This window comes from Trachypithecus francoisi, unplaced genomic scaffold, assembly GCF_009764315.1.
Source record: "Trachypithecus francoisi isolate TF-2019V2 unplaced genomic scaffold, Tfra_2.0 Contig00196, whole genome shotgun sequence".
NCBI lineage: Eukaryota > Metazoa > Chordata > Mammalia > Primates > Cercopithecidae > Trachypithecus > Trachypithecus francoisi.
In genome coordinates this window covers 124,066-150,498 of record NW_022680504.1, presented here as the reverse complement: position 1 = coordinate 150,498, position 26,433 = coordinate 124,066, and the positions used below count along the sequence as shown (strand labels likewise).

At 47.5% G+C, this 26,433-nt stretch overlaps 1 protein-coding gene across 1 annotated transcript in view; it reads right to left on the bottom strand.

The window, feature by feature from the left end:
- The window catches only part of CABIN1 (calcineurin binding protein 1), a 167,750-nt gene that overhangs the window by 93,839 nt on the left and 47,478 nt on the right, over window positions 1-26,433 (bottom strand). Inside the window, 11 exon segments of the mRNA XM_033199874.1 lie at window positions 1,883-2,028; window positions 2,249-2,455; window positions 3,664-3,825; window positions 11,687-11,802; window positions 13,798-13,954; window positions 15,259-15,501; window positions 19,719-19,913; window positions 21,832-21,984; window positions 22,868-23,055; window positions 23,959-24,037; window positions 26,047-26,264. Coding sequence (XP_033055765.1) covers window positions 1,883-2,028; window positions 2,249-2,455; window positions 3,664-3,825; window positions 11,687-11,802; window positions 13,798-13,954; window positions 15,259-15,501; window positions 19,719-19,913; window positions 21,832-21,984; window positions 22,868-23,055; window positions 23,959-24,037; window positions 26,047-26,264 — 1,864 coding nt within the window.

The following is a 26,433-nucleotide window of genomic DNA, read 5'->3' as shown; positions in this document are numbered from 1 at the left end:
AAGACTAAGATGATCTCTGGGCACTTGATAGTCTGGGATTTGATGAATGCTAGTACAAAGAACAGAAATGGCAGCAATCAAACGGACAGATGCCACCCTCCCACATGCCAATCGTCTTTAATGCACTGCTAGCACAGAAGACCAGACTAAGCACCAAGTCTCGCCTGGTACCTGCCTGTTAAGGCCAGAATGAAGGTGGCCAAGGCCTGGAGCCCAGGATCAAGCCATCAAGGGCTTTCCTGGCACTGGGGCCAATCCCACATGAGACCCCGCCTCTGTGGCAGGGTTGCCTAATAGGCCAGGCTGATGGGTTGATACCCTCTAAACAGGGAGATATGAAGGTTGGAAGGACGCCCAGCTAAGCTGCCATGAGCCTTCATTCTGTTGAATACAGGGCTGTCAGGTGAGAGGTGCCATGCAAATACAGGTGGGTTTTATCACCCTCACTTTTCAGATGTGGAAATAGGGGAACAGAGGAGGAAACCCTTACTGTGGCGCAGTGAGCACTCAGCCAGACTGAGCACAAATAGGGCTGCTCTATCTCACTGGTTCCCAGTCACCCCGAGGGGACAGCCAGGGCTCTGCCACATGGCTCCCTGCCTGGAAGAAAACACAGGCTAAGCAAAAGAAGTTCTGTGAGAACCTTTCATACAAGCTACACAAGCCTTGCAAACTGGCTTCTCCACTCACACCCAGTCCCTTTTCTCCTTGGCCAGATGGATTCTGATGAGGTGGAATTCTCTGGTTTGCCCTGAGTTAGGGTGGTTCTGTGCTCACCCATGGCTCAAGGGCAGCTATCACAGCCTGGCCTCTGAGTCCTTCCAGAAAGTGTGCCTACAGATGCTACTCTGAACCCTTTAGACACAGGTCAGCCACAGTGAGTAGCCTCCTTTTGACCTTCACTCAAGGCTTACCTCCTAGGTATGATAAAATATTCCCTCTTAATCAAGTGCATCAGACTTCACGAATGTAGAAGGCCCCTTGGGAGGCTCCAGGCAATCACACATTTTTTTTTTTTTTTTTGAGAATGAGTGCCGCTCTGTCACCAGGCTGGAGTGCAGTGGCACAATCTCGGCTCACTGCAATCTCCGCCTCCCAGGTTCAAGCAATTCTCATGCCTCGGCCTCCCAAGTAGCTGGGGCCTTACAGGCGCCCGCCACCACGCCCAGCTAATTTTTGTGTTTTTAGTAGAGACAGGATTTCACTGTGTTGGCCAGGATGGTCTCGATCTCTTGACCTCATGATCCGCCCACCTCGGCCTCCCAAAGTGTTGGGATTACAGGCATGAGCCACCACGCCCAGCCGCAATCACTACGTTTTAAGAGAAAGTCAAACAGGGCTTCACAGGAAGAGAGCATGAGCTTCATGTGCAATGAGCTCTCCTACATGCACCATCATGATAATCGCTACCGCTAACAGTGCACTGCATCAGAGCGAAAAAGAGAACTCTGGCTTGAGTTTTTCTATTACTTGTCCCCAAGAAGATAACCATAGTTAAGAAGCCTGCAGTGGAAGCAGCAAGAGTACACATCCTGGGGCTGTGAAAGTAGGCAGCACAAAACCAACAAGATGGAGCCAGGCTGCGCCTCCTTGCCCTGCACACCAGGGTCCAGATGGACACCTTGTACCTTCTCTAATAACCCTTTACCAATAACCCTCCCAGAGGACTTTGGAAAAGAGGCCTTCTCCTCTGCTCTTCTTTTTATGGAAAACCTACCTTTCCTAACAACGGCAAAGTGCTAAACCACCCTTTCACTCCTTTTTCCCTGGTCTCTCTGCAATGGGCCGGGAAACCCCAAAGTGGCCCACTGAAGAGCTTGCTGAGCTGGAGTTACCCCAGTCATCCCTGCAGCCAGCCTAACCTCATACTCTGGTCACTGACCTATTAGGGCAGATGCAGATGTCATGCATGTAGAACTTGATGGCCTTGGACTGCTCCTTGTTTTTGAAATGATAATCAGCCAGGAGGTAGTAAAGCTCGTTCACCACCGGAGGGGAGGGGTCAGCACCCTCTGGGAGGCAGGGTACCTGGCAGGTGAGAGGAAAAGTATGAGGGGAGGTGAAGTCAAAGACTCAGATGTGACCAGTAAACCCAGGACTGTTTAGTCACAGGACAGACTCTCCAGCTTCCCTTGCCCCTCCGTCTGGTACAGAGCAGAAAAAGAAGCAAAGGAGCATATACAGCAGTGGCAGAGGGGAAGAGTGTGACCCAGCCCGGTCCCCCACCTCCTCAAGGTTGTGGGCCCACCTCAGTTGAAGTTCCCTCAATGTAGGCAGAGACTTTGTCCAGGCTAAGTGCTGGCCTCTCCGTGCGAGGCACAATGGTGGCAATTCTCTTCAGCAGGTTGGCCAAGTCAGCAGACACGGTGCTGGTCTTATAGCTGTCAAATTCAGGAAGGGTCTTGGGCTTAAAATACTCAAACATAAACAGGGCATCCTCCCATATGAGATCCACCTTGAAAAAAAGACAGAAGGCAGATTCATAACACATTCAGGGTAAATGAAAAGGGAAAAACACATTCCTCCATAGAAACGCATTTTGTCCAATGTAAATGAGGTTATGGCATATTGGAGAGCCTAAAACAAATCCCCATTATACTTAAAAAAAAAAAAAAAAAAAAAAAACTGCACTACAAAAATTAGCCGGGTGCGGTAGGTAGCAAGCACCTGTAATCCCAGCTACTCAGGAGGTTGAGGCAGGAGAATCTCTTGAACCTGGGCGGCAGAGGTTGCAGTGAGCCGAGATCATGCCACTGCACTCCAGCCTGGGCAACAGAGTGAGACTCCGTCTCAAAAAAAAAAAAAAAAAGTCCCCATGCCCACTATAATCCCCAAATCCAAGTGTCTGAAAAGCATAAGGCTGGTCTGCAGAAAAACAGACATTGGAAACTACAAGCTGCGCTCTATAAGCCCACATGGCTGAGCCAGAGGGTGGATTCCATCATGCGGGGGGACCTTCGGCCAGCGACAGACCCTCTCCACTTGGTAGACAAATTATTGAAGGAGGGCTGACTCCAGGGAGGGTGGCCCTAGGTTTGGGGTCCACAGCAGGGGCTCTGTCCTAAGGAGCTTACATTTTAGTGGATGGAATCCCTAAGATCAGACATAACTGACAGTACTGAGGAGCCATTAGATAATACACTCAATAGTACTCTAAAAACCAAAACAACACAAAAATGGAAAACCTCTAAAGAATTATTCATATCCAAAATGGAAATAAACTATCGATAATTGCCATGCTACATTTTTTGGTTTTAGGGTAGTTTTGTTTGCTGTTTGTTTTTAGAGATGGGGCCTTGCTCTGCCACCCAGGGCTATTCACAGGCGCAATCACAGTGCACTCCAGCCTTGAAATTCTGGCCTCAAGCAATCCTCCTACCCTCACCCTCTAGAGCAGCTGGAACTAAAGGTATGTACCACCATACCTGGCTCTACATATTAGCCAACATTAGTTGAATGTTAGTCAACATTTATGAAAATAAGTTTTTGCAAGAAAAACCCTTGTCCTTTGAGAAGAGAAGACTCCATCAGACCGTCTTCTCTCCTCCTTCTCATACAACTCCAAGCAGGACTGCCAAGATGACTGTTGACAAATATGACATCCTTCAAGAGAGCTTACAGCTCCTGCTTCTCTCTTCCTTGAGCCTACTGCAGCACCCTCACCTGCTGGACCGAGTGTTCCTCCAGGTACCTGGCCTTACTCTTCTTGCTGGGGAAGCTGTACAGGCAGTAGAAGCACTGCTCCAAGGCTGTCTCCAGCTCCTCCTTGTAAGGGTGTGTGTCTTCAGAGGTGGATGCAGCCAGTTCCTTTTGGAGTACTCGTACCTGTGGTGGGCAGAAGAGATGCCTGAGGTGAGGGCCTGTAGCCACTGCCTCTATTTCACAGCAGGGATAAACTCTTTTAACCTGAGGTGGCTATGTCTGTTGGGCTCCTGCATGACTTGATTCCAAAAATACCTGTTTCCCAGAAAAGTCTTGTTATCCTAATAGGAGCTATTCTGGTCCCACCTCTGGGCCCAGCAGGAGCCTCCTGATGGGTTTACCAAGCTGCCTTTCTTCTAGCACACCTAGCCAGTTTCTACCAGCCACCAGAAGAAGATATTATTTGCCTCCTGGGAACTTCACTCATTTATTTAGTCATTCATTTCCTCAATGAATAATTACTGAATATTTTCTTATAATAGACACAGTATGACATAGTCCTTGCTTTTTAGAAGTTCAGATTCCGGCCGGGCGCGGTGGCTCAAGCCTGTAATCCCAGCACTTTGGGAGGCCGAGACGGGCGGATCACGAGGTCAGGAGATCGAGACCATCCTGGCTAACAAGGTGAAACCCCGTCTCTACTAAAAATACAAAAATTAGCCGGGCGAGGTGGCAGGCGCCTGTAGTCCCAGCTACTCGGGAGGCTGAGGCAGGAGAATGGCGTAAACCTGAGAGACGGAGCTTGCAGTGAGCTGAGATCCGGCCACTGCACTCCAGTCCGGGCGACAGAGCGAGACTCCGCCTCAAAAAAAAAAAAAAAAAAAAAAAAAGAAGTTCAGATTCCAATGGAGAGAATAAAGTTAGATAAATATTTATAAAAAATAATTATGGCCGGGCGCGGTGGCTCAAGCCTGTAATCCCAGCACTTTGGGAGGCCGAGACGGGCGGATCACAAGGTCAGGAGATCGAGACCATCCTGGCTAACACGGTGAAACCCCGTCTCTACTAAAAAATACAAAAAACTAGCCGGGCGAGGTGGTGGGCGCCTGTAGTCCCAGCTACTCGGGAGGCTGAGGCAGGAGAATGGCGTGAACCCGGGAGGCGGAGCTTGCAGTGAGCTGAGATCCGGCCACAGTACTCCAGCCCAGGCGACAGAGCGAGATTCCGCCTCAAAAAAAAAAATATAAAAAAAAAATTATAACATGAGATGTTAAATCCCACTAGGGCTAAGAGAATCTCCCTCAGACAAAACATAAATGAGGATCAGAGAGGATGTGAACAACATAGTAAACAAGTTACATCTATGAATATGAGAGCCGACAGCTATTGTTATGCCCAACTATTAGCAAATACACATTATTTTCAAGCATCCATGAGATTTTTGCCAAAACTGGATGAAAAGCAAGTCTAAACAAAGACCAAAAACTAGATATAAGACACACTATATCCTCAGCTGAACACAATTCAATAAAATTAGAAATCAATTACACAAAAATAGCAAACACCAAATATCAGAACATATGGGAGGCTGATAAAGATGTGTTTGGGAAAACTTATAGTCTCCAATACGTGTATTAGAAAAGTGAATACCGGCTGGGTGCTGCAGTTCATGCCTGTAATTCCAGCACTTTGGGAGGCTGAGGTGGGAGGACTGCTTGAGCCTAGGAGACTGAGACCAGCCTGGGCAACAAAGTGAGACCCTATCTCTACAAAAAATTTAAAAATTAGCCAGGTGTGGTGGTGCACACCTATAGTCCCAACTATGTGGGAGGCTAAGGCAGGAAGACTGCTTGAGCCCAGGAGGTCCAGGCTGCGGTGAGCTGTGACTACACCACTGCACTCTTAGCATGGGCAACAGAGCAAGACCCTGTCTCAAAAAAAAAAAAGAGAATAAAATCAAGGAAGACCTCTGAGACAAAAACGAATTTTCTTTTTTTTTTTTTTTTTGAGATGGAGTCTCGCTCTGTCACCCAGGCTGGAATGCAGTGGCACGATCTCGGCTCACTGCAACCTTTGCCTCCCGGGTTCAAGCAATTCTCCTGTCTCAGCCTCCCAAGTAGCTGGGACTACAGGTGCCTGCCACCATGCCCAGCTAACTTTTTTATTTTTAGTAGAGATAGGGTTTCACCTTGTTGGTCAGGCTGGTCTCAAACTCCTGATCTCAGATGACCCACCTGCCTCAGCCTCCCAAAGTGCTGGGATTACAGGCGTGAGCCACTGCGCCTGGCCCTAAATTTTTAAAAATAATAAAAATAATAGAAAAAAGATAAAAAAGAGTGAATACTAAAATAAGCATTCAATTCAGTAAGTTAGAAACAATACACAGTAAATTCAAAGAAAGTAAAAAGAAATATTAAAGTAGTAATGAACTAGAAAGCAAAGAAACAATGGATCAATAAATCAATAGTAATTTGAAAAGACTAATTTATACAAACCTCATGAAAGACTGGTTTTTAAAAGGTGGGGGGAGAAATCACAAACTATTTTAGCAATGAAAAAGGGGCATAACTAGAGGTACAACAGAACTTTTTAAAGCATAAGCAAAAACCATGAACAGCCTTATGCTCTAAGTGAAAACTGTTACCACAATATAATTGATTTGAGAAGAGAAAATCTAAATGGACCTATAATCACTAAAGAAAGAGTAGTTTAGAATGTATAAAAGAGAGACAGAGTTCTAGATCACAGGTGGCAAACCACCCCATGGGCCAAATCCTGCCCTTACCTGTTTTGTAGGCCTGGGAGTTAAGAATGATGTCTGCATTTTTAAATGACTGATTGAAAAAAAATTAACAGAAAAAAACTTAACACATGAAGATTATATGAAATTCAAATTTTAGCATCCACAAGTTTTGTTGGAACAAAGCTGCAGCCACTGATTTACATAGTAACTACGACTGCTTTTCTGAGGCAACGGAAGCCCTGAGTAGTTGCAACAGAGACCCTAGAACCTACAAAGCCTCAAAGATTTACTATTTGTCCCTTTACAGAAAAAGCTTTGGTGACCCCTGGCAAAGGGTATAAGGGGAGAAAAAAAGAAAAAACTATAAGGATTGAAAAGGAAGGAAAAAATAGTTATTCATGGATGATATGACTGTCTACATAGAAAATTCAAGTCTACCACCCACTAAAATTAACAGAAGTAGTAAGTAAAGGAACTGTGCATAAGAAAAAATTATTAAAAAACTAATGCTCCTGCATGCCCACAAAAATCAAATAGAAAAACTGACATTTAAGTATCTATTTATAACAGTAACAAAAACAATGGAAACCTAAGCAATAATCTAACAAAATATATACAATTTTACAGCTATACTTTGAAAAAATGAGACAGAAAGAAAAAAAGTATTATAGAGAAAATTATTAAGCTGAATTAAGGGACATGAAAGCATAAGACCTAAATAAACAGAGAGATATACCACATTTACGACTGGAAAGACTCAACCATACAAAAATGACAATTCTTTTGCAAATTAATTTGTGAGGTCAATGTCATTCCAATCAAAATTCCAATGGCGGGTTTGTGTTAGGGGGTTGGATATCACAAAACATCACAGACTGATCTTACAATGCTACAGAAGAGGAAAAGGCCAAGAATAGTCAAGAGACTAAGAGGTACGTGAGTAGGTTAACCCCACCAGGTATCAAAATCTCTCAAAGACAATTCAGTATATTGTCTTTGAGACAATTCAGTATTGTCAGGAACAGACAAGACTCCTATGCCGATAAAAAGAACACAGCCAACATGAAAGAAAGTGACTTACAAGTCAGCACAGAGAACAGACTCTTCAAAAAATGGTACAAACCAACTGGCCATGCTTATGGAATGTAAAATTGGATTCCTACCTTATCTTTTAACAAAAATAAAATTTAGATGGAATACAGACACATAAAAAACAAGAGCAAACTAGTAGATTACTGCAGAGGAGATCTTTATATAATTTTGTGAGAGGGAAGTAAAAGTACCCCTACCCTTCAAAAAATCACAAACCTCAAAGGAGAAGACTAACAAATTTGACATTCAAATTTTAAAATTCTGTAAAACAAATACCACACACATAGTTAAAAGATACCCCACACAAAGGTGCACAGAAACAGAAATAGAACTAAGCACACAGACACAATATGTGCATGTAAAACTGGTGAAAATTATATATCAGACGAAAGACTGGAATTCAGAGTACCTTAAGAAAAAAACTGCAAATCAATAGGAAAAAGAAAAACCACTAGAAAGATGGGCAAATTATGTGAACAGGCAATTTACATAAGAGGAAACCCAAGGGGTAAATAGGCATAAAAAGATATTCAATCTCACTAGTAATTATAAATTATTAAAAACAACATTTAAAGAACAAAGAAATACCATTTCATGTCTTTCAGATGGGCATCAACATTTAAGTCTACTGTACCTAGGGCTGACACAGCCGTGCAGGAATTCCCACACTGCTATCAAAAGTATAAAATTGTTCAATAATTTTGGAGAATAATCTGAAAATAAAATTTTTAAAGTTACCAATGTGCATACTCTGTGATCTAGTAGTTCCTTTTACAGGAATCTACACAAGAGAAACTCTCACATGTATACATAAAACAACCTCTTGGTGGACGTTAACCATAATATCATTTATAACACCCAAAATGCATAAATAACCTTAATGCCATCATTAGGAAAGTTTATTTTTTAAAAATATAATAACAAATACAGACGAAGTGATATAAATGTCTAGGATTTGCTTCAGAATAACGTGGGATGACTGAGAAGGTAGGTGGGGGAGTGGACGTGCGTTATGAATAATAATGACTAACCAGTGCTCAGTATATGCAAGTGCACTATACTTTCTATTTTAATAATGTTGGGAATTTTCCATACTAAAAAGTTTAAAAGCATGATATACTCACACCATAGAACCCTGTAAAGCAATTAAAATGAATAAACTAGATGTACTTGTATCGATGTAACTATATCTCAGTATACTAAAATAAATAAAAACAAGCTGCAAGAGGTTACATACTATATGATATTTAGAATGTAAAATTTTAAAACTCATGTAACTGTATATTATTTACTAACAACAGATATATAATTAGGTATAAAAAAACATGGACAAAAAGATACACACCAGCTTCAAGAGAGTGAGGGAGGTAGGGTAATGAAGAGCACGTTTTCTTGTTAACTCTTATTTTTATCAGAAGACAAATCTGTGGCAAATACAGCAGATTGTCAATACATATAAAATCTGGGTGTGTGGCTAGGCACAGTGGCTCAGGTCTGTAATCCCAGCACTTTGGGAGGCCAAGGCGGGCGGACCACGAGGTCAGGAGATCGAGACCATCCTGGCTAACACGGTGAAACCCCGTCTCTACTAAAAATACTGGGCTGGTGGCAGGCGCCTGTAGTCCCAGCTACTCGGGAGGCTGAGGCAGGAGAATGGCGTGAACCCGGGAGGCGGAGCTTGCAGTGAGCAGAGATCGTGCCACTGCACTCCAGCCTGGGCGACAGGGCGAGACTCCGTCTCAAAAAAAAAAAAAAAAAAATCTGGGTGTGGTACACAGGGTGGGCACACAATGTAAGAAGGAATATCCAAGTGTTAATAAAGGCTCTATAGCACAGGGGTCATTTGAGCTGTGTGGAGATGAACAGATAAGAATCCATCAATCCAAGTAGAATATATGAAAAGAAATAAGAAAAGAAGAGATCCAAGAGGATTTCTCTCAGAGAACATTTCCATTCTATGTAAGAAAAGAAAACAATCCACACAAAAGGTCTCCCTGATGTTGGCCTCAAATCACTCTCACAATGCAATCCTTTTACCTGCAGACCATGAGCCTGGGGCAAGGAGAAGAGGTAGTAATGAAGTATTCGACCTTCATAATCCCCATGGCACCCAGATCACGAGTGCTCAGCAAGCATCTCTGGAGAAATGAATGAATGTCTTTATGTTTGTTTATTCATTCATTCAAGAAATATCAACTGGGCAGCAGTCTGTCAGGCATTGCTCAGGCCCCAGGGATGCTTCAAATAGCAAGATAGAAAAGGTCCCTGGTCCCAGGGATGCTATCTGGTGGGGGAGGGGCACATGACAGAAACAAATGGTGGGGGTCCCCAGCAGTAGACATGACAGCATGTGGCAAGAGAGAAAAGCCTCTTTGAAAAGGCAGAAAGGAAACAACAAACCAGTCATGCAGAAGCTGAGGAAGAGTATGGCAGGCAGAAGGCACACGGTGGTCAGGAAAGCTGCTGCAAAGGTTGGAGAAATCTAAAGGCTGGGCTTTGGGCAGGAAAATCAGAAACTATAAAATGAAACACAACAGTGCTCAACTCACTTCTACTCCCTCAAATTCACTAGCAGATATCAGCAGCTAGAATTCATGCTCCACTAGAAAAGACATAGATTAAGAAAAACGAAATAGGACCATCTTATTGCCCCTTCAGCCCACCCCTTCACTCTTAGCACCACTCCCACCCAAGCTAGCCTAAGGTATTAACTCAATCTTCCCAATCAGCATAAGGAGGATGGTCTTGTGGAAGTGACCTTATGGAAGCTGAGACTGTCCCTGCACTCTCCGGTTGGCAGAGGGAAGGCAGAAAAAGGAAGTGGCTGAGTCCTGGCAGCATTACAGAATCATCCTGGAAAAACTCTTCCAAAAATAGTCTTGGAGGGTACAGCTGACCCAGGGTGAGCATCTCAAAGGCCCTCAGAGATCACAGGGTAGGGGAGACATTCAGGTACCTGGAGCTGGGGCTGGAAATTGCCTCAGATACTAACCAGCAACAGGGACCTGGGTCAGATGGGTCTCCTGGACGAATTACATCCTTAGCCTAAGTGTTTTGCAAACTGTCAAGCTCTATACATACATGAGCTCTATACCTATGCATACTCTCCTTTAACCCGTATTTATTAAGCACCTACTATGTGCCAGTTGCTGTACTAAGTACTTGGATCCAGCAGTGAACAAAACTAGCAAAACCCCCTACTCTCTCTGAAGTTAATTTCAGTGGAGCAGAGACATACAACACATACAATGAGTGTATCACACAGCATGCTGGAGGATAAGCGCCAGGGGGAAAGCACAGGAAGATGGTGAGGACTGGGAGGGAGGGTGCAGTTGTGAAAGAGCAGGTATTGTTCCCTGAAGAGAAGGTGTAGAGCAGGTGATGGCAAATGCTTTCTTAAAGGGCCAGATACTAAGTATTTTTGGCTTTGCTGGCCATACAGTTCCATCACAGCTACTGGACTCTGCCACTCTACTGCAAAAGCAGCCACAGTTAATATGTAAATGAATGGGCATGGTTATATTCCAATAGAACTTCATGAATAAATATTATAGGCTGGGTTTGACATCCCTGTCTTGGTATATGAAGAACACCAGGTGCTCTGTAACTGGTCTGCACGCTGCTTGGCCTCCTACTCAACAGTGAGATTGGAGACAGGGTTCATGCTGCTTATCCCTAGTAAACCCAGGGAGATACTTCCAGTCAATCACAACTGACAAGTGCAAGGAAGTGTATGTGCTCTCACTAATCATTTACTAATTGAATGGATGTAATAATAGCTAATGAATGAGCAACTACTACTTGGCATTGTGAGTCATGCTTAGCAAACAGGACTCAACAGAAGGCGGTGGTGGTGCATGTGGTTATTTACTCCTGAAATTACAACTACAAGGCCTAGCCCTGTGCCTGACTAGGAAGAAACTCAGTAAGGACTACTGGATCTAAATCAACCTGCTATTCAAGAGTTCCAGAGCTTCCTGAGGATCAAGTGCACAAGGGAACTTTCTGGCAAGAAAGTCTTATCAGACTTTCTGACAAGCTTCAGTAACTACACTAAGTAATGCTGTTAAGTCAAAGATGCACAGTGGGCCCACTGAGGGAAGGCCAAGCAAGCTCGGCATGCCAACATGAATCTGTCCCCTTCCCATTCCACCTCCCACCACAGCCCTGCCCTGCACTGGCAGTCAGCAGCCCAGGGGGAGCACTTACATAGAATCGCAGCAGAGCCCCATCTGAATTGCAGCACCAGGACCTCCTGCCCAAATACTCGTGGGCTGTGTTCAGCAGCATGAGGGAGGATGGGAGCATGGGCGTCTCTGACATCCCTAGGGAAAGCCCAGGCCAACAGACACAGAGTTAGTGTGGGAACCTGCGTGCCTGCAGGGGCTGCCAGGCTCAGTCTCTTCTTTTCAGGCTTTTCTGTCTTTATCAACATGACCATAGATTTTTCTTTTCCTTTCCTTTTTTTTTTTTTTGCCTCTTTAAATAAGTAGTGACTTGAATGGCTTTACTAAAGCAATACACGCTTATCAAAACACAATTCAAGCCATATAGGAAAATATAAAGGAGCACACTTTATCCATCAAAATACTAGCCCAGAGAGAACCAATGCTGACATCTGGTGAACCTCCAGTCGAAGCATCCTTCTGTGCATATCTGATGCATTTTGAATGAGAGAAAAGTAATTTATAACAACGGAACCCATACTACACATGCCATTTCTTAACTTAAAAAAAATTTTTTTTTAAGAGATAGGGTCTAACTGTTGCCCAGGTTGGAGTACAGTTGGCACAATTATAGCTCACTGTAGCCTCCAATTCCTGGACTCAAACAATCTTCCCGCCTCAGTCTCCTGAGTAGCTGGGACAAACTAAGGGTTCAGCAGCGGGGATGGTTCAACAGAGCATGCACCTCTCATCAGCATGATGAAAACAATGGGGCAAAATGGAGCAACGGCCTTACAAAACAGAGAATAAAAGCCTTTTGCAATCTGGCCCCTCCTCCCCTATCCAATCCCCATGCCCCAGGTCTCCTGTCTAAGGCTTGCTCAGTCCCTGGCCCCACTCTGCCTCCCCAGTGTCTTCCTCTGCCCCTGCTCTTCCATCAGGGCTCAACTCAACCCACACCCACACCCATGGGCAGCATCAGGTGCCCTCCTCTCAGTCCACCACACCAGCCTGATACTGTTAGATAGTTGATCTGTCTCCCACCACCACAAACCTGTCAAGGCCAGAGGTATCCTATTCACAGAGCCCTGACATGTCGTCAGCAGGTGATGAACTTTTGAGCAGTGAATAAAATTATAGAGAAAGTGTGAGGGGAAGGAGAAAAACCATGTTAACTCTGGTTTTCTCTGAGCAGTTGGAATAGGGGTGACTCTTTCCTTTCCACTTTTTCTTGTTTTACAAATTATTGAGGAAAAATCTTCAATAAACAATTTTAAGCTAGTTGAATACAAGCATCAATAGATACATACTATTATAACAACTGCACACAAACTAGATGTGCATTAGGCCAAGTCTGGACAGCAAATGCAAGAAAACAAAAAATGGAAAAAGAAAAAAAAAGATCTATCTGATAAGATTATAGGTGATCTTTCCTTTAAGTGTCATTTAGCTGTTGTACTGTCGTTTCTTCAATCCAGCACATTTTCTACCATTGCACTGACCATGGATCCAGGGCCATCTCCATTAAGGGTCTAGGGCAGGCCCTCCCTGGATTCTCATCACTCAGCACTCACCATGAGCCAGGCATTGACTCACCATGGTGATTCATGGCTTTATTATTTCATTTCATCCTCAGAACAACTTTCTGAGGTAGATACTATTATTCCCAATACGGGTATGTGGAAATAGAGGCTGAGGTTATATGACTTGCCCAAGGTCACACATCTAAGAAGTGACAGTTGGGATGTGGAACCTGTGCTCGCTCCACGCTGCCCTCGGCTTACCATCCCTTGGGGTGTCATGGGGATTAAAGGAGCTAGTGGGTACAAGGCCTCCTGGAGCAGTGTCAGCCTCCTGGAGCAGTGTCAGCATTCCTCATAAGTAGTAACCTTTTGTCACTCCCTCCATGCTGCCACCTGCACCAAACATGCAATGTTCACACACCCAGGACTCCTGTGCCCACTGCACAGTAAGCTCCCTTAAGGAAGAACCAAGAACACTTCTGCCTCTGTCCAGGCGCAAGCAAAATCCTTGGATTGAGTGGATGAAGCCCCACTCACAACATCTGGATAAGGTCCAGGACCCTTGGGCAGAGGACAGGGGCAAGGACATGGGAGTCAGAGCTCAGCCCCACTGCACCCACTGCCTGTGCACCTTCCTCCGCTGGGTTTTGGAGCTGCTGCTGGTGGCACAGAGAGTGGAAGGTGTCTTCCTCCTGCCAGATGATCCGGTGTAGAATGATCCAGGGCAGCACTGAAGAGACATGGGGCTCCTTAGCCTCCTCCTGCACGGCCATGCTGCAGTCAATGACCTGACGGTGAGGGGTGGGAGACAGTAGAAGTGTCACAGCAGGGTAAGCCTTCAGGGCAGACTGAAGGGAGGCAGGAGGTCTCTTGGGGAGCTGGTACATGCTACCTGCCACCCCCACTGTTCTGATGTGCGCACTGTAATCTAGCAGATCCTCAACATGTCATCGGACAGAGGCCCATAATGTCCAAAGATAGAGTCACACCACCCTCCATGCTACATGCAGTTACTGATACCCTCAGTACCTACCATGTGCTGCATCCTGTGAACAGGGCATGGGGGAGCTGAGAGCCCAGAGAGAAGAGAGCAATGGGCAAGCTATACAAGTGCAAAGCGTCAGTATGGCTGCTGCAATGAGAACAGATGCAGCCACAATAGCTCACAGAGGAGGGGTGGGGCAGACAGGGGAGAGCGTTTTAAAAGTTTCCAGGTGTGTGGCTGTGGTGTGTCCAACACTCAGGGAGGGCAAGGAGTGGGGGCAGAGGACAGGCATGCAGGCAGGGACCTCAGAGGGTAGCCCAGGAGGGCTGCAGCCAAGGGAGCACAAGACCAGGGGGAGAGACAGGCCTGGGGCTCAGTGTGCCTTAGGTGACACACAACCTGGAGGGACCATGAAGGGTTTTAAGTGAGGGGGGAGCACGTTCACATCTATTTTGGAAAGGTGCCTTTGTGGTTGGACAGTGGCTGGAAGGAGCAGAGGAGACTGCGGCGAGTGTGCTGCTGCAGCTCAAGCAAGAGTAGCAGTGGTCTGGACTACTGCAGAAATATGAAGACAGAGGGAGAAACAAAGGCTGGAGGGGTGAGGATATAGATTTGGCAGGACTTGCTGAAGGTCTGAGCGGGAATTGAGGAGACAGCCCAGAGTGCTTCACAGGAAGATTCTCTGCCTTAAAGCCTTCCTGGACAACGCAAGGTGCTGTGACCACTCCTTAGTTGGAAGTGCCAGGACGGCATGGGATGCTGGAGCCATCACGGCCTACGCTCTGGCTCCCATTCTGCCTCTGACTCGCTGCAGGCAGACCAGGGCCTCCCTGTGAGGTTATTTCTTCCCTTCTGGGATGGATGGTCTGGAAGAACCCTGTGGCACCAAGTGCTACATAGTCTCCAATCCCCAGATCCAACCAGCCCCAGGAAGGTCTGCAGCCTGCACACAAACCCCTCCTCAGATCCCGAAAGTTCCAGCCAAAGAAGCCATCATGTCCCCTTTGGGTGCCTAATTAGCAATGAAAGCTTAACTACTGAAGAAGAGGGATGTCAGAGAGACATACCTACTGGGGCAGGGCAGGGTGAGAAGGAGCCAGGGGTTACCTGGATGAGGTTGTTGGTGAGCCGCACGAGGCCAGTGGTGGAGGATGATTCCTTCATGATGCTGCCACTGCTGTCCGCAGAGAGGGCCTGCTCGATACCCATCAGCAGTTGGGTCACTGTGGCCACCCACTCCTCCTTGGCTGCAGCCTCACTTGAGTTCACCATCTGCTGGACGGCCTCATTCAGAGCCACATCGGAACACTCAAAACACTGCCGATAGTCCTTCAGCCGGAGCAAGGAGTCCTAGTACAGCAAGAAGCCAGATGAAGTGCACGGTGAGCTCAGCACATCTGGGCCCAAGGCCTGAGGAGGGACAACTGAAGGAAAACAGATGAGGGGCGGCAAAAGAAAGGGAAGTACGAGCCCCAGCACAGCATAGGCCCCATGCAACCCAGAGGTACCTGGAAGGGCAGTCTGATGGCCTGTGGGCAATGGCAGCAGAGAATATCACCACTCACGGAGCTTTCAGAAAGGCTTCACCTCTGCACCTCACCTTCCCCATTTATAAAGCAGGGACGCTGGGAATGAGGCTGCAGAGCCAGCCAAGGTGAGACAGGGACCCCTACACCTGTCAGCTCTCCTCAGAGCCACTGTGCCCATCCAGTGCCAGGGCTCTGGAGTGGGTTCAGCAAGGAAGGGGCAGACTGCCAGGGAGGGACTATCTCAGTGGAGGAGGGCCTGAGCCAAGGCCACAACAGAGGCAACTGGCCAGGCAACGCTAAAGTCATCATTCTATCAGGTCCCTCCTCCCCAGGTGCCCTGATGGGGCCAATGTGTAAGCCATATGAGCCTCAGCCACCACATCATCCACTCAGCGGCACTGTGGGCCTTAAATGAGATGATGTGCATATTACACTCAGCACAGTGCCTGGCACATGGAAGAATTCTGAGAACACCACACTGAACTGTTACTTCTATTTTAAAAGCTTCTCTTTGGAAGGAAGCCATTGCTTTTTGCAAAGCTCCTTTTTTTTTTTTTTGACCTAGAATACAACCTATTTAAATGCCTGGGATCTCTCTTTCATCACTGTGCTGGTGCATGGGGAAACACAGTCTGTCTGTGAATTCACAGATCTGGTGGGCTGCTTGTTACACCTGCAGGAAGCACGTGCTGCCCGGTGCCCCACTGGGCTCTAACCTCGCCACAGCCCAGGCCTGGCAGCGGCTCCTCCCAACCTTGAGACATGCAGCTGCCACTCTCTGAGATGAGACCAACAGGTGTGGGGTCAGAAATACCTGAAACTGCCTTTGGAATGTGGTGTAGTATTTGAACACAGAACAAAACCTCCCCCAATTTATAAATCCTAATTGCCAGGAAAATGGGGCCCGTGTTTCATTAGAGAAAGCCAGCACCCTTTACCAGGAGGCCACTGGGGTTCGAGGGTGCCTACAGGGTGCTGATGTGGGGGCCCAAAGCCTGAGCTGATGCCTCCTGGTCAAAACACCCAACATGTGAAAGCCAGAGGATTATTTTCCAGCATGATAAAGACTATTAAATGCAACCAGAGTCATTGTGAAAGTCAGGGACAAGACAAGGACCTGCTAATGGTGCTCTAAAATATGACATAATCTCCAGGGCTCAAGGCCAGAAAGAAGCAAAAAAGTAGAACACCAACGAATGAGGGGACCAAATTACCATCGACTGGGGGCAACACAATCATCTACCCAAACACAATCAAACAAGTCAGACAGAAAACAAGCGATAATGGGAACTCAGTGAAGCACCCAGACTCAAACACGAAAAATCAATAGGGTTCCTATGAGCCAGCAACGTAGGAATACATGGAAAAGATAATGAACAACAAGAAGATTCTGCTCAATATAGCAACCAAAAACATTAAGGACTAAGAATCAACTCAACAAGACACAAACTATCCAATTAGACTGAAGAACATAATAGGCAGCTTGCCCACTGGGAGAAAGCGCCACCATACACCTACAGAAGACTGCAAGTTCACTGCCCCGCTTGAGAAAAGCTAAATGAAGCAAGTTAAATGCAAAACATAAAACATTAACTCTGCAGGAATAAAACAAAAGCAAATACTCTTTTTATCTCTCTGTTGATGGGTCTCTTGTCAGCCTCCCCTCCAGAACATGGACCAGCCTTCCTCTTGGCCCAGTGCCAGGCACCCCATAAAAGCTCAAGCTATGTATGTAGAATAAGTGGATGAAGGCCAGGCACGGTGGCTCAAGCCTGTAATCCCAGCACTTTGGGAGGCCAAGGCGGGCGGATCACAAGGTCAGGAGATCCAGACCATTCTGGCTAACACAATGAAACCCCATCACTACTAAAAATACAAAAAATTAGCTGGGCGTGGTGGTGGGCGCCTGTAGTCCCAACTACTCAGGAGGCTGAGGCAGGAGAATGGCGTGAACCCGGGAGGTGGAGCTTGCAGTGAGCTGAGATTGCACCACTGCACTCCAGCCTGGGCGACAGAGCCAGACTCTTGTCTCAAAAAATAAAGAAAGAAAGAAAGAAGTAGATGAATATTTCTCCACTCTTGGAAAGACTGTCTAAGCACAGGAACAAAAACCACAATGAGCAATGAACAAAATCACACATGTATGAAAACATCAAAAGATTTGACAGCATAAAAATTCAAAACTTCTCGGCAATTTAAAAGCAAACAATTGGGAAAAAAATATTTGCAAGATCTGTTGAGAAAAAGATTACTATCTTTAATATACAAAAAGCACTTCAAATCAATAAGAAAAGACTCTCAATATGAAACTGAGCAATAATCTGGAGTCCTTAATTCACAAAAAGCAGGCGTTTCCACAGCACTCGGCCCAGACCTCAAGCACAGCCCTTATCACAGTTCAGTGCCTGCCCAAGCAGCAGCTCCTGCCCCATCAATGGGGTATCCTGCCACATCCAGCTGTTCTAGAAGACAGTAAGAGCAAGACCACATTTGAGCACTGAGGGCATCCTATGGAGGCAGAGTACACTGGCCTCTCCCCGCTTTCTTCATCCCAGCACCCTTCTTGGTACACTGGCTGTCCCTCCCACACATAGCCATGCTGGGCCATCTTGCAGCCTGCCAGGTAACTGAGGTCACACACATCTCATCCCCTGATCTTGGCTTGGGCCCAACTGACCTCCTCTGCCAGGAGCTGGAGCCTCCTTCCCTCCACCCTCTTCTCCCTTCTGCTTCCCCAAACCAACTGTTTCTTCCCCTTTCCCCAGGACTGATGTGCTTCCATTTGTTCCCACAGTCGCACCTCTTAACTATTTCCCAGTTCAAGAATGTTAATGATTAAAATGCTTTGTGGAATCTGTGCAAAAAACCTGGGAGAAGACTGGACTCTTTCCAAATTGAAAGGGAAGTACCCAATAAGATAAAAAACACAAGTGATTAGTAAGATGAAGCATAAGGGACCAGGACTCAATGCCACTAAGCATATTTTGCGTATTATCTTCCATGTTTATCTCGGTGCCAACTCAACCCTCCTGAGGATGGTGGCAACGATGACAGCAGTACCTCCACAGCACCTGCTAGTGACAGGCATGGTGCCAACACACATTAACTTGTGTAATCCCTACAACAGGACTCTGAGCTAAGGACACTGGTCATCCCCATCCTAGAAATGAGGAACTGAGCTCAGAGAGGTTGAATAACTGCCCAGCACCCAGCAGCTGCCAGCTCCCTGGCAGGCTCTTGGTGAGAGTTTACCTCCTGAGGAAAAGAAACACAGAAGGATTCAGGAGGGCACATGAGGCTTCAAACATAAGGCTAGTGTTATTTTTCTTCAGCTACATGGGTCTTTATTTTATCTTGATTCTTCACACTGTACAGATATTTTAGCCACTTTTATTATTTACCTTAAAAAACAATACAAAACGAGATGGATGAATAAACAAGTAGATGGACAGATGATGACCCGACCATTCTTCCTTCCTCCTCTGCCATGCAGAAGTTCTGAGTCAAGTGTGGGGATCACCCTGAGCCACGCAGAACCCTAGAACCTGCACTCCTTGGTTCTAACTTTCCGCTAGTCTTGACCGTATCTTCTGACTAACATCTTCCTGGGGACTTAGTGGTGTTGATATCCACTCTCTTCTAGCTATGTGTTCTTAAGAACACATATGCTATGCTTCTCAGAGGTTGCCCTTGACCCTAATCACACCCACCCTATCTCCAGGGGCACCCTGGACCCCTCAGAGCCCTACAGCTCCCTGAGTGGCAGGCATCAGAGAGGTTGGACCAGTTAAGACAAAGATATGCAGAGACCCCCCTGAGAGTCAGGGGCAAAGGGAAGCAATTTTACAGACAGCACTGAGCATATCTACATTCCACCAGGTGGTGGTTTAAAAGTCAGAATGAAGCTGGGCCCAGTGGCTCATGCCTGTAAACATGCAGCGCCAGGAAGCGAGCCTACCACAGAGCCTCCAGAGAATAAACACAAACAAGCAAGGAGAGAAGGTGCAAGTGGGTGTGACGGACACTGGCAGCACACACCTGCAGTAGAAGCAGCTGGGCTGGCCTCTCAGGAATGGAAGTCATAAACTCCAGGTGTTTGGCCCGGTCAAACCCACTGGTGCACAAAGTGGGGCGGAGCAGATGCACAACAGCCTTGTAGTCACCTGCTTCGTACAGTCGCTGAATCTCCTCCAGGGACTGGCACCGCTCCAGCGACTTCAGGTTCTTATCAATCTGAAAAAGGCCCAGCAATGCTGTATGAGGGTAAACCCCTCAGCCCCTGCCCCACTGAATCTGGCCAGTGTTTGTTTTTATCAGAACTGGATGAGGAGAATAAAAATTAGACTATGTTCCAGCCCCCCAAAAATTAGACTCCTCCTTCATACATCAGTGTTTACACTAAATGTATGTGTTAAAAGTATTTCTATTAATGGCAAGGCATCCAACTCTTTAAAAAACAAGCACATCAAAAACCAAAAACTACCCAGAAGCAAAGGAGTTCCAGGAAGCACCCGCCAAGACAGCTGGACAGCCTTGTCACAGGTCAGTGAACCAGTCTTGCAGAACCACGGAACATCAGGCTGTCAGCGACTCAGCAAGCCTGGACCAGAGGTTGTCATACACTACACGCATGACCTGATGAAGCCCTAGCATGTAGACAGCCCTGTACCTGTACTTGTCCCTGAAACAACTCTAGGAGAGTCTGAAGGCCACATTCAGCCAGTGTGGACATTTCACAGATACAGAACTGTAGCAGGGTCTGAAACTGCACAATGAATAAAGTGGCACCTGGGTGGAACCTGGCATATAGGCCACACACTGCTGACCCAACCCCATGGCCAGTCCAATACTGGTCTGCTCCAGCTGGTATTTCCTTCCAGTTCCACTGGGATGGCTGCCACACATAGCCAGGAGAGCAGACCAATGACTGCTTCTTTTTTTTTTTTTTTTTTTTTTTTTTTGAGACGGAGTCGCGCGCTGTCGCCCGGGCTGGAGTGCAGTGGCCGGATCTCAGCTCATTGCAACCTCCGCCTCCCGGGTTTACGCCATTCTCCTGCCTCAGCCTCCCATGTAGCTGGGACCACAGGCGCCCGCCACCTCGCCCAGCTAGTTTTTTTTTTGTATTTTTTAGTAGAGACGGGGTTTCACCATCTTAGCCAGGATAGTCTCGATCCCCTGACCTCATGATCCGCCCGTCTCGGACTCCCAAAGTGCTGGGATTACAGGCTTGAGCCACCGTGCCTGGCCAATGACTGCTTCTAAATAGTGCTGGTGAGAACTCCCATACCTGCTTTTCACCAGGGATCTACAGTGCCCCAGTGTACTAGAGCAGCCTTTCCCTGGCCTCTTCTGTCTTCCCAGCAGGGGGCCCCGCTCAGCATGTGGGAAGCTCTCTTGTTCCTCAGAAACAGGTCAACCCTGGGCTAACTATGCCAAATCACAAGAAATCTTTGACTAAGAAACACCATTTAAAAACTTTCAGGCCGGGCGCGGTGGCTCAAGCCTGTAATCCCAGCACTTTGGGAGGCCAAGGCAGGAGGATCACGAGGTCAGGAGATCGAGACCATCCTGGCTAACACGGTGAAACCCCATCTCTACTAAAAATACAAAAAACTAGCTGGGCGAGGTGGCGGGCGCCTGTAGTCCCAGCTAATTGGGAGGCTGAGGCAGGAGAATGGCATAAACCCAGGAGGCAGAGCTTGCAGTGAGCTGAGATCATGCCACTGCACTCCAGCCTGGGTGACAGAGCAAGATTCCGTCTCAAAACATAAAAAATAAAAAAATAAAATAATAATAATAATAATAATAAAAAATAAAAAAACTTTCAGCCGGGCACAGTGGCTCACACCTGTAATCCTAGCACTTCGGGAGGCCAAGGTGGGTGGATCACCTGAGGTCAGAATTCAAGACCAGCCTGGCCAGCATGGTGAAACCCCGTCTCTACTAAAAATATAAAAAATTAGCCAGGCATGGTGGCAGGCACCTGTAATCCCAGCTACTCGGGAGGCTGAGGCAGGAGAATCCCTTGAACCCCGGAGGCAAAGGTTGCAGTGAGCCGAGATTGAACCCCATTACATTCCAGTCTAGGTGACAAGAGTGAAACTTCATCTATGGGAAAAAAACAAACAAACAAACAAAAATTCTCACTCACCTCCTCCAGGGAAACCACAGAGTCGTTATGGAGGTTGGGTAGCCGGATGACAACGTCTCTTCGCCCAGCCCCTGCCTCCACCTGGATGGCGGTGGAACTCTGGAGCATTTCTGTGCAGATGTCATAGTTCTCCAGGGCCTGCTCCATGTCTCCCTGGTTAGAAGAAAAACAGGTCAGGGGACCGAAGCATAAGATTGACTATGATGTGCCAGATGCCTTACACCTCTGATCTCACTAGACTGTGGAGGCCATGAGGGTGGGGTTTTTACCAATTACTACTGTAATCCCTAAGAAGGTCCTGGCATGTAGCTCAGGCTCAATAAATACTTGTTGACTGAACGAACGGTCCCTATCAACTCTGTGAGGAGAGATATCATAAACCCCATGTTGCAGATGAAAACACTGAGGACACTTGAGCAGAGCCAGAGTTAGGAGCTAGGCCTGTCCTAATTCCAGAACTAGTGTTCTTCACATCAAACAGTGTTGCTTCCTTTAGACTAAATGGTTGCTGACAGGGCCCTGGTAATCTCTTGACTCATTCTACCACAGTGTACCAGTACCACCATGTGCAAGGTGCTAGGTAACAGCCAATCCATCCCAGCCTTCCAGACCAGGCTCTGAAGAGAAGCTTTCCCAGAACTCTCACAAAACAGGTGAATAATTCCCTTCTAGAAAGCTCTGTATCTGTTTATTCATTTGCTCAGGCTCTCTCAGGAAAACATAAGCAAAGAGTCAAGATGCCAAGGCAATCTTGAGTGGAGGAGGCAGAGGCAGAGCAAATGCCTTCCAGAGCTCTGTGGTTATGCTGAAGAGCTTTACAGACTGGTATCAAGCTTGGAAGTCTGAGATGCTGAGAATTCCCCACTGTGTCGCACTTTCTCATGCCAAGCCCAGTGCCCAGGCAGGTGCTATGCATGTACACATGCACGCCCACACACACACACACACACACACACACACCCCAACATGGTCAGTTTTCTGCCCATCCTGCTGGGTGTCAGGGCATACTCCCCAAGCAGCTGACCATGGAACCAACCTGCAGCGCCAGGAAGCGAGCCTTCAGCCAGTAAACACGGACCACAAACTCCAGCCAACCATCCTCGAACAGGTCGCGCTGGGATGAGGCAAACGACAGCTGTAGGAGGTCACCAAGGCAGTGGGTTCCTGGGAAGTCAGGTCCAAATCTGCCATTCACCATACCAGCAGGGGAGTTCCGAGGAGACACTAAAAACCATGAGGTCAACGAGTCAACTTCATGTGTAGCATCCTAATGCCCTTCTGCTTCTCAGAAGTTGCCCTCGGCCCTAACCACACCCACCCTATCTCCAGGGGCACCCTGGGCCCCTCAGAGCCCTACAGCTCCCTGAGTGGCAGGCATCAGAGAGGTTGGACCAGTTAAGTCAAAGATATGCAGAGACCCCTCTGAGAGTCAGGGGCAAGGGGAAGCAATTTTACAGACAGCATTGAGCATATCTACATTCCACCAGGTGGTGGTTTAAAAGTCAGAATGAAGCTGGGTCCAGTGGCTCATGCCTGTAATCCCAGCACTTTGGGAGGCTGAGGCAGGTGGATCACTTGAGGTCAGGAGTTCAAGGCCAGCCTGGTCAACATGGTGAAACCCCATCTCTGCCAAAAAATACAAAAATTAGCTGGGCATGGTGGAACACGCTTGTAGTCCCAGCTCCTCGGGAGGCTGATGTGGGAGAATCGCTTGAGCCTGGGAGACAGAGGTTGCAGTGAGCCGAGATCGTGCCACCGCACGCCAGCCTGGGTGACAGAGCAAGACCCTGTCTCAAAAAACAACAACAACAACAACCCATAGCACCAGAAAAATTACTGAAGCTACATAAAGCACTGCAGTGAACAGTCACACCAAAACTGAGATCCCACTTCCTTCTATCTCACAGCAAAAGCAGATTGGTGGCTCCCTCTGGGGGTTTAGCTCCTGCTAACCACTTATTGAGTATCCAGGAGATTTCCCTGGGACCCTGACAAGCCAACCCAAAAAATGTGCCTACTATAAATGTAAGTCTAAATACCATGACTCAGTCTCCCCACTTCGGCTTTCTCCCAGCTGCTGGGGGGTTCAGAAATTAGCCTGGCCACAGAACACATAATGCCGCCTACCTGCAGAGCTTCTGCCTTTGGTCAGCAGCCACTGGTCCAGCTGAAGCTCCATGCAGGAGAGAGACATCAGCATCATGTCCTACAGGACAGGCATAGGAAGGTCAAGAACAGTATCACAAAGCCTCTTCAGTGTTGGGGGTAGGGGGCAGTGGAAGGAAACAAAACTAAATTTTACTTTTTGATAAAAAATATAATTCTTTCTATTCACTTGCCATTTCATAAGTGATAATCAGTGACCACTCTTCAGGACATAAAAAGAGCCACATGGATGTACAGTTGGGACAAGACTTGGGAGGGACCAGGAGACCTGTCTTCAGAGTTCTTGTCCTGTTGAAGAGGCAACCCTGTCACCTGCCAAGTGCTGGGCCAGACACTGCATCCAAATTACAGAATTCAACCCTTAAAAGTTTTGGGCAGCTGGCTGGGCACGGTGGCTCATGCCTGCAATCCCAGTATTTTGGGAGGCCGAGGTAGGTGGATCACGAGGTCAGGAGATCGAGACCATCCTGGTTAACACGGTGAAACCCTGTCTCTACTAAAAATCTAAAAAAAAAAAAAATTAGCCAGGCGTGGTGGCGGGTGCCTGTAGTCCCAGCGGCTTCGGAGGCTGAGGCAGGAGAACGGTGTGAACCCGGGAGGGGGAGCTTGCAGTGAGCCAAGATCGCGCCACTGCACTCCAGCCTGGGCGACGAGCAAGACTCAGTCTCAAAAAAAAGGTTCTGGGCTGCTGGTATACCATTCCCAGGGCACTTGAGGAAGCTGAGGCTCAGCAATGAGAAGGCACTTGCCCAGTGGGCACAGCTGGAAAGTTACCATCAGCCTGCTTTGCCTGGGGATCAAAGCCCTGGTTCCTCCCGCTGTTTCACAACTGCTCCAGGGGAGCATGGCCTGGTGGGCAGAAGTTGCCAGGAGGTAGTCCCGAGGTATCCTAGTGGAGGATGCCCAGCAAGGGATGGCTGACCTACAAGCTCCTCTACCTCCTGTGGTCTCAAGTCAGAAAGACCACCAGGCATCCCTGAATGTTTCTAGTGCTCCTGCTTCAGCATTCAGTGTCCCATCTCCAACAGGAGTATGGGGCCAGAGCACCTTGTGTTCCCTTAAGCTCTAGGAGGCACCAAGTGGAGGAGGCTGGGGTGTGGAATGCAGCAGGAAGACAAGGCTCAGTGAGGCTCAGCCCCTACTGCTGGAGGCCCCCAACGCTTCTCTAAGCACCCTATTTAGTTTCTGCTGTTTTATCATCTGTTAAAAATAGTCACAGGCCATTTATGGCCTGTTATGTCTTGACATCATAACATAGTGAGACCTCCATCTCTAAAAAACAAAACAAATATATATATTTTTTGAGATGGAGTCTCGCACTCTCACTCAGGCTGGAGTGCAGTGGCACCATCTTGGCTCACTGCAAGCTCCCCTTCCTAGGTTCACACCATTCTCCTGCCTCAGCCTCCCGAGTAGCTGGGACTATAACCGGGTGTGGTGGTGTAAGGCTGTACTCCCGGCTACTCAGGAGGTTGAGGTGGGAGGATTACCCGAGCCCAGGAAATTGAGGCTGCAGTGAGCTGTGACTGCATCACTGCACTCCAGCCTGGGCAACAGAGCAAGACCCTGTCTCAAACAACAACAACAAAAGCCTCAGTCACAGTCCCTGCCATCTCAAATAAACCAAATGTTTCCCTTTCCTCCAGCTTCTCCTGGCAAGCCTTCCTCTGACTCAGTACACAACCCGAGAAGCCCTTCTCATGACTCTCATTCCCTCACACATCCCATGTCCAGCTCTGCAACCACAATCCAGCATCCCACTATTACCACTGGATCTCAGCCACTGTTCACCTGGCATGACAGCAGCCTTCTGACGGCCCCCTGGGCCCCCCTCTCACCCGCAAGTGTATCCTCCACTCAGCCATCAGGGAGCTTTCTAGGCACAAACCCGGTTCAGTGACTTCCGGCTTCAACACCCACAAAAAGCCCAGGTTCCAGGCCCACAAGTAGATGCAGCCAAACACAACAGCAGCCCCACACCCATGCAAGATCCCTGTCCCCATGCCCTGGTCCCAGTTCAATACCAGCCCTTGAGAGGCTCCCCCCAACCTTGATGTGCTTGTTGCTGCAGTCCCTCAGCAGCGGGTTGGGCAGGCTGGTGCTGTGCCTCCTCCAGCTGTGGTAGACGCTGAGCACGACCTCCGCCAGGCCTGGAGGCCACCTTAGCAAGAACTTGTGGCCCATGCCTTTTAGGTAGCGCATCATCAGCTCCAGGATGCCCCCGTTGGTTAGGTTCTCCAGCAGGAACTCATGCACGTCCTGCTTTTCTGCCCAGGGAGCAAGAACAACCTGACTTGAACAAAGAGGACCTTTCATGCCAGGATCTCCCATTTTCTTTGGGACAGTAAAGACCGTTCCCTCCCTCTACCATCTGATCCAGGTGGACATGATACCACGTTGTGGTGCTGAGATCAGGCTACTGGGTTCAATGCCTGG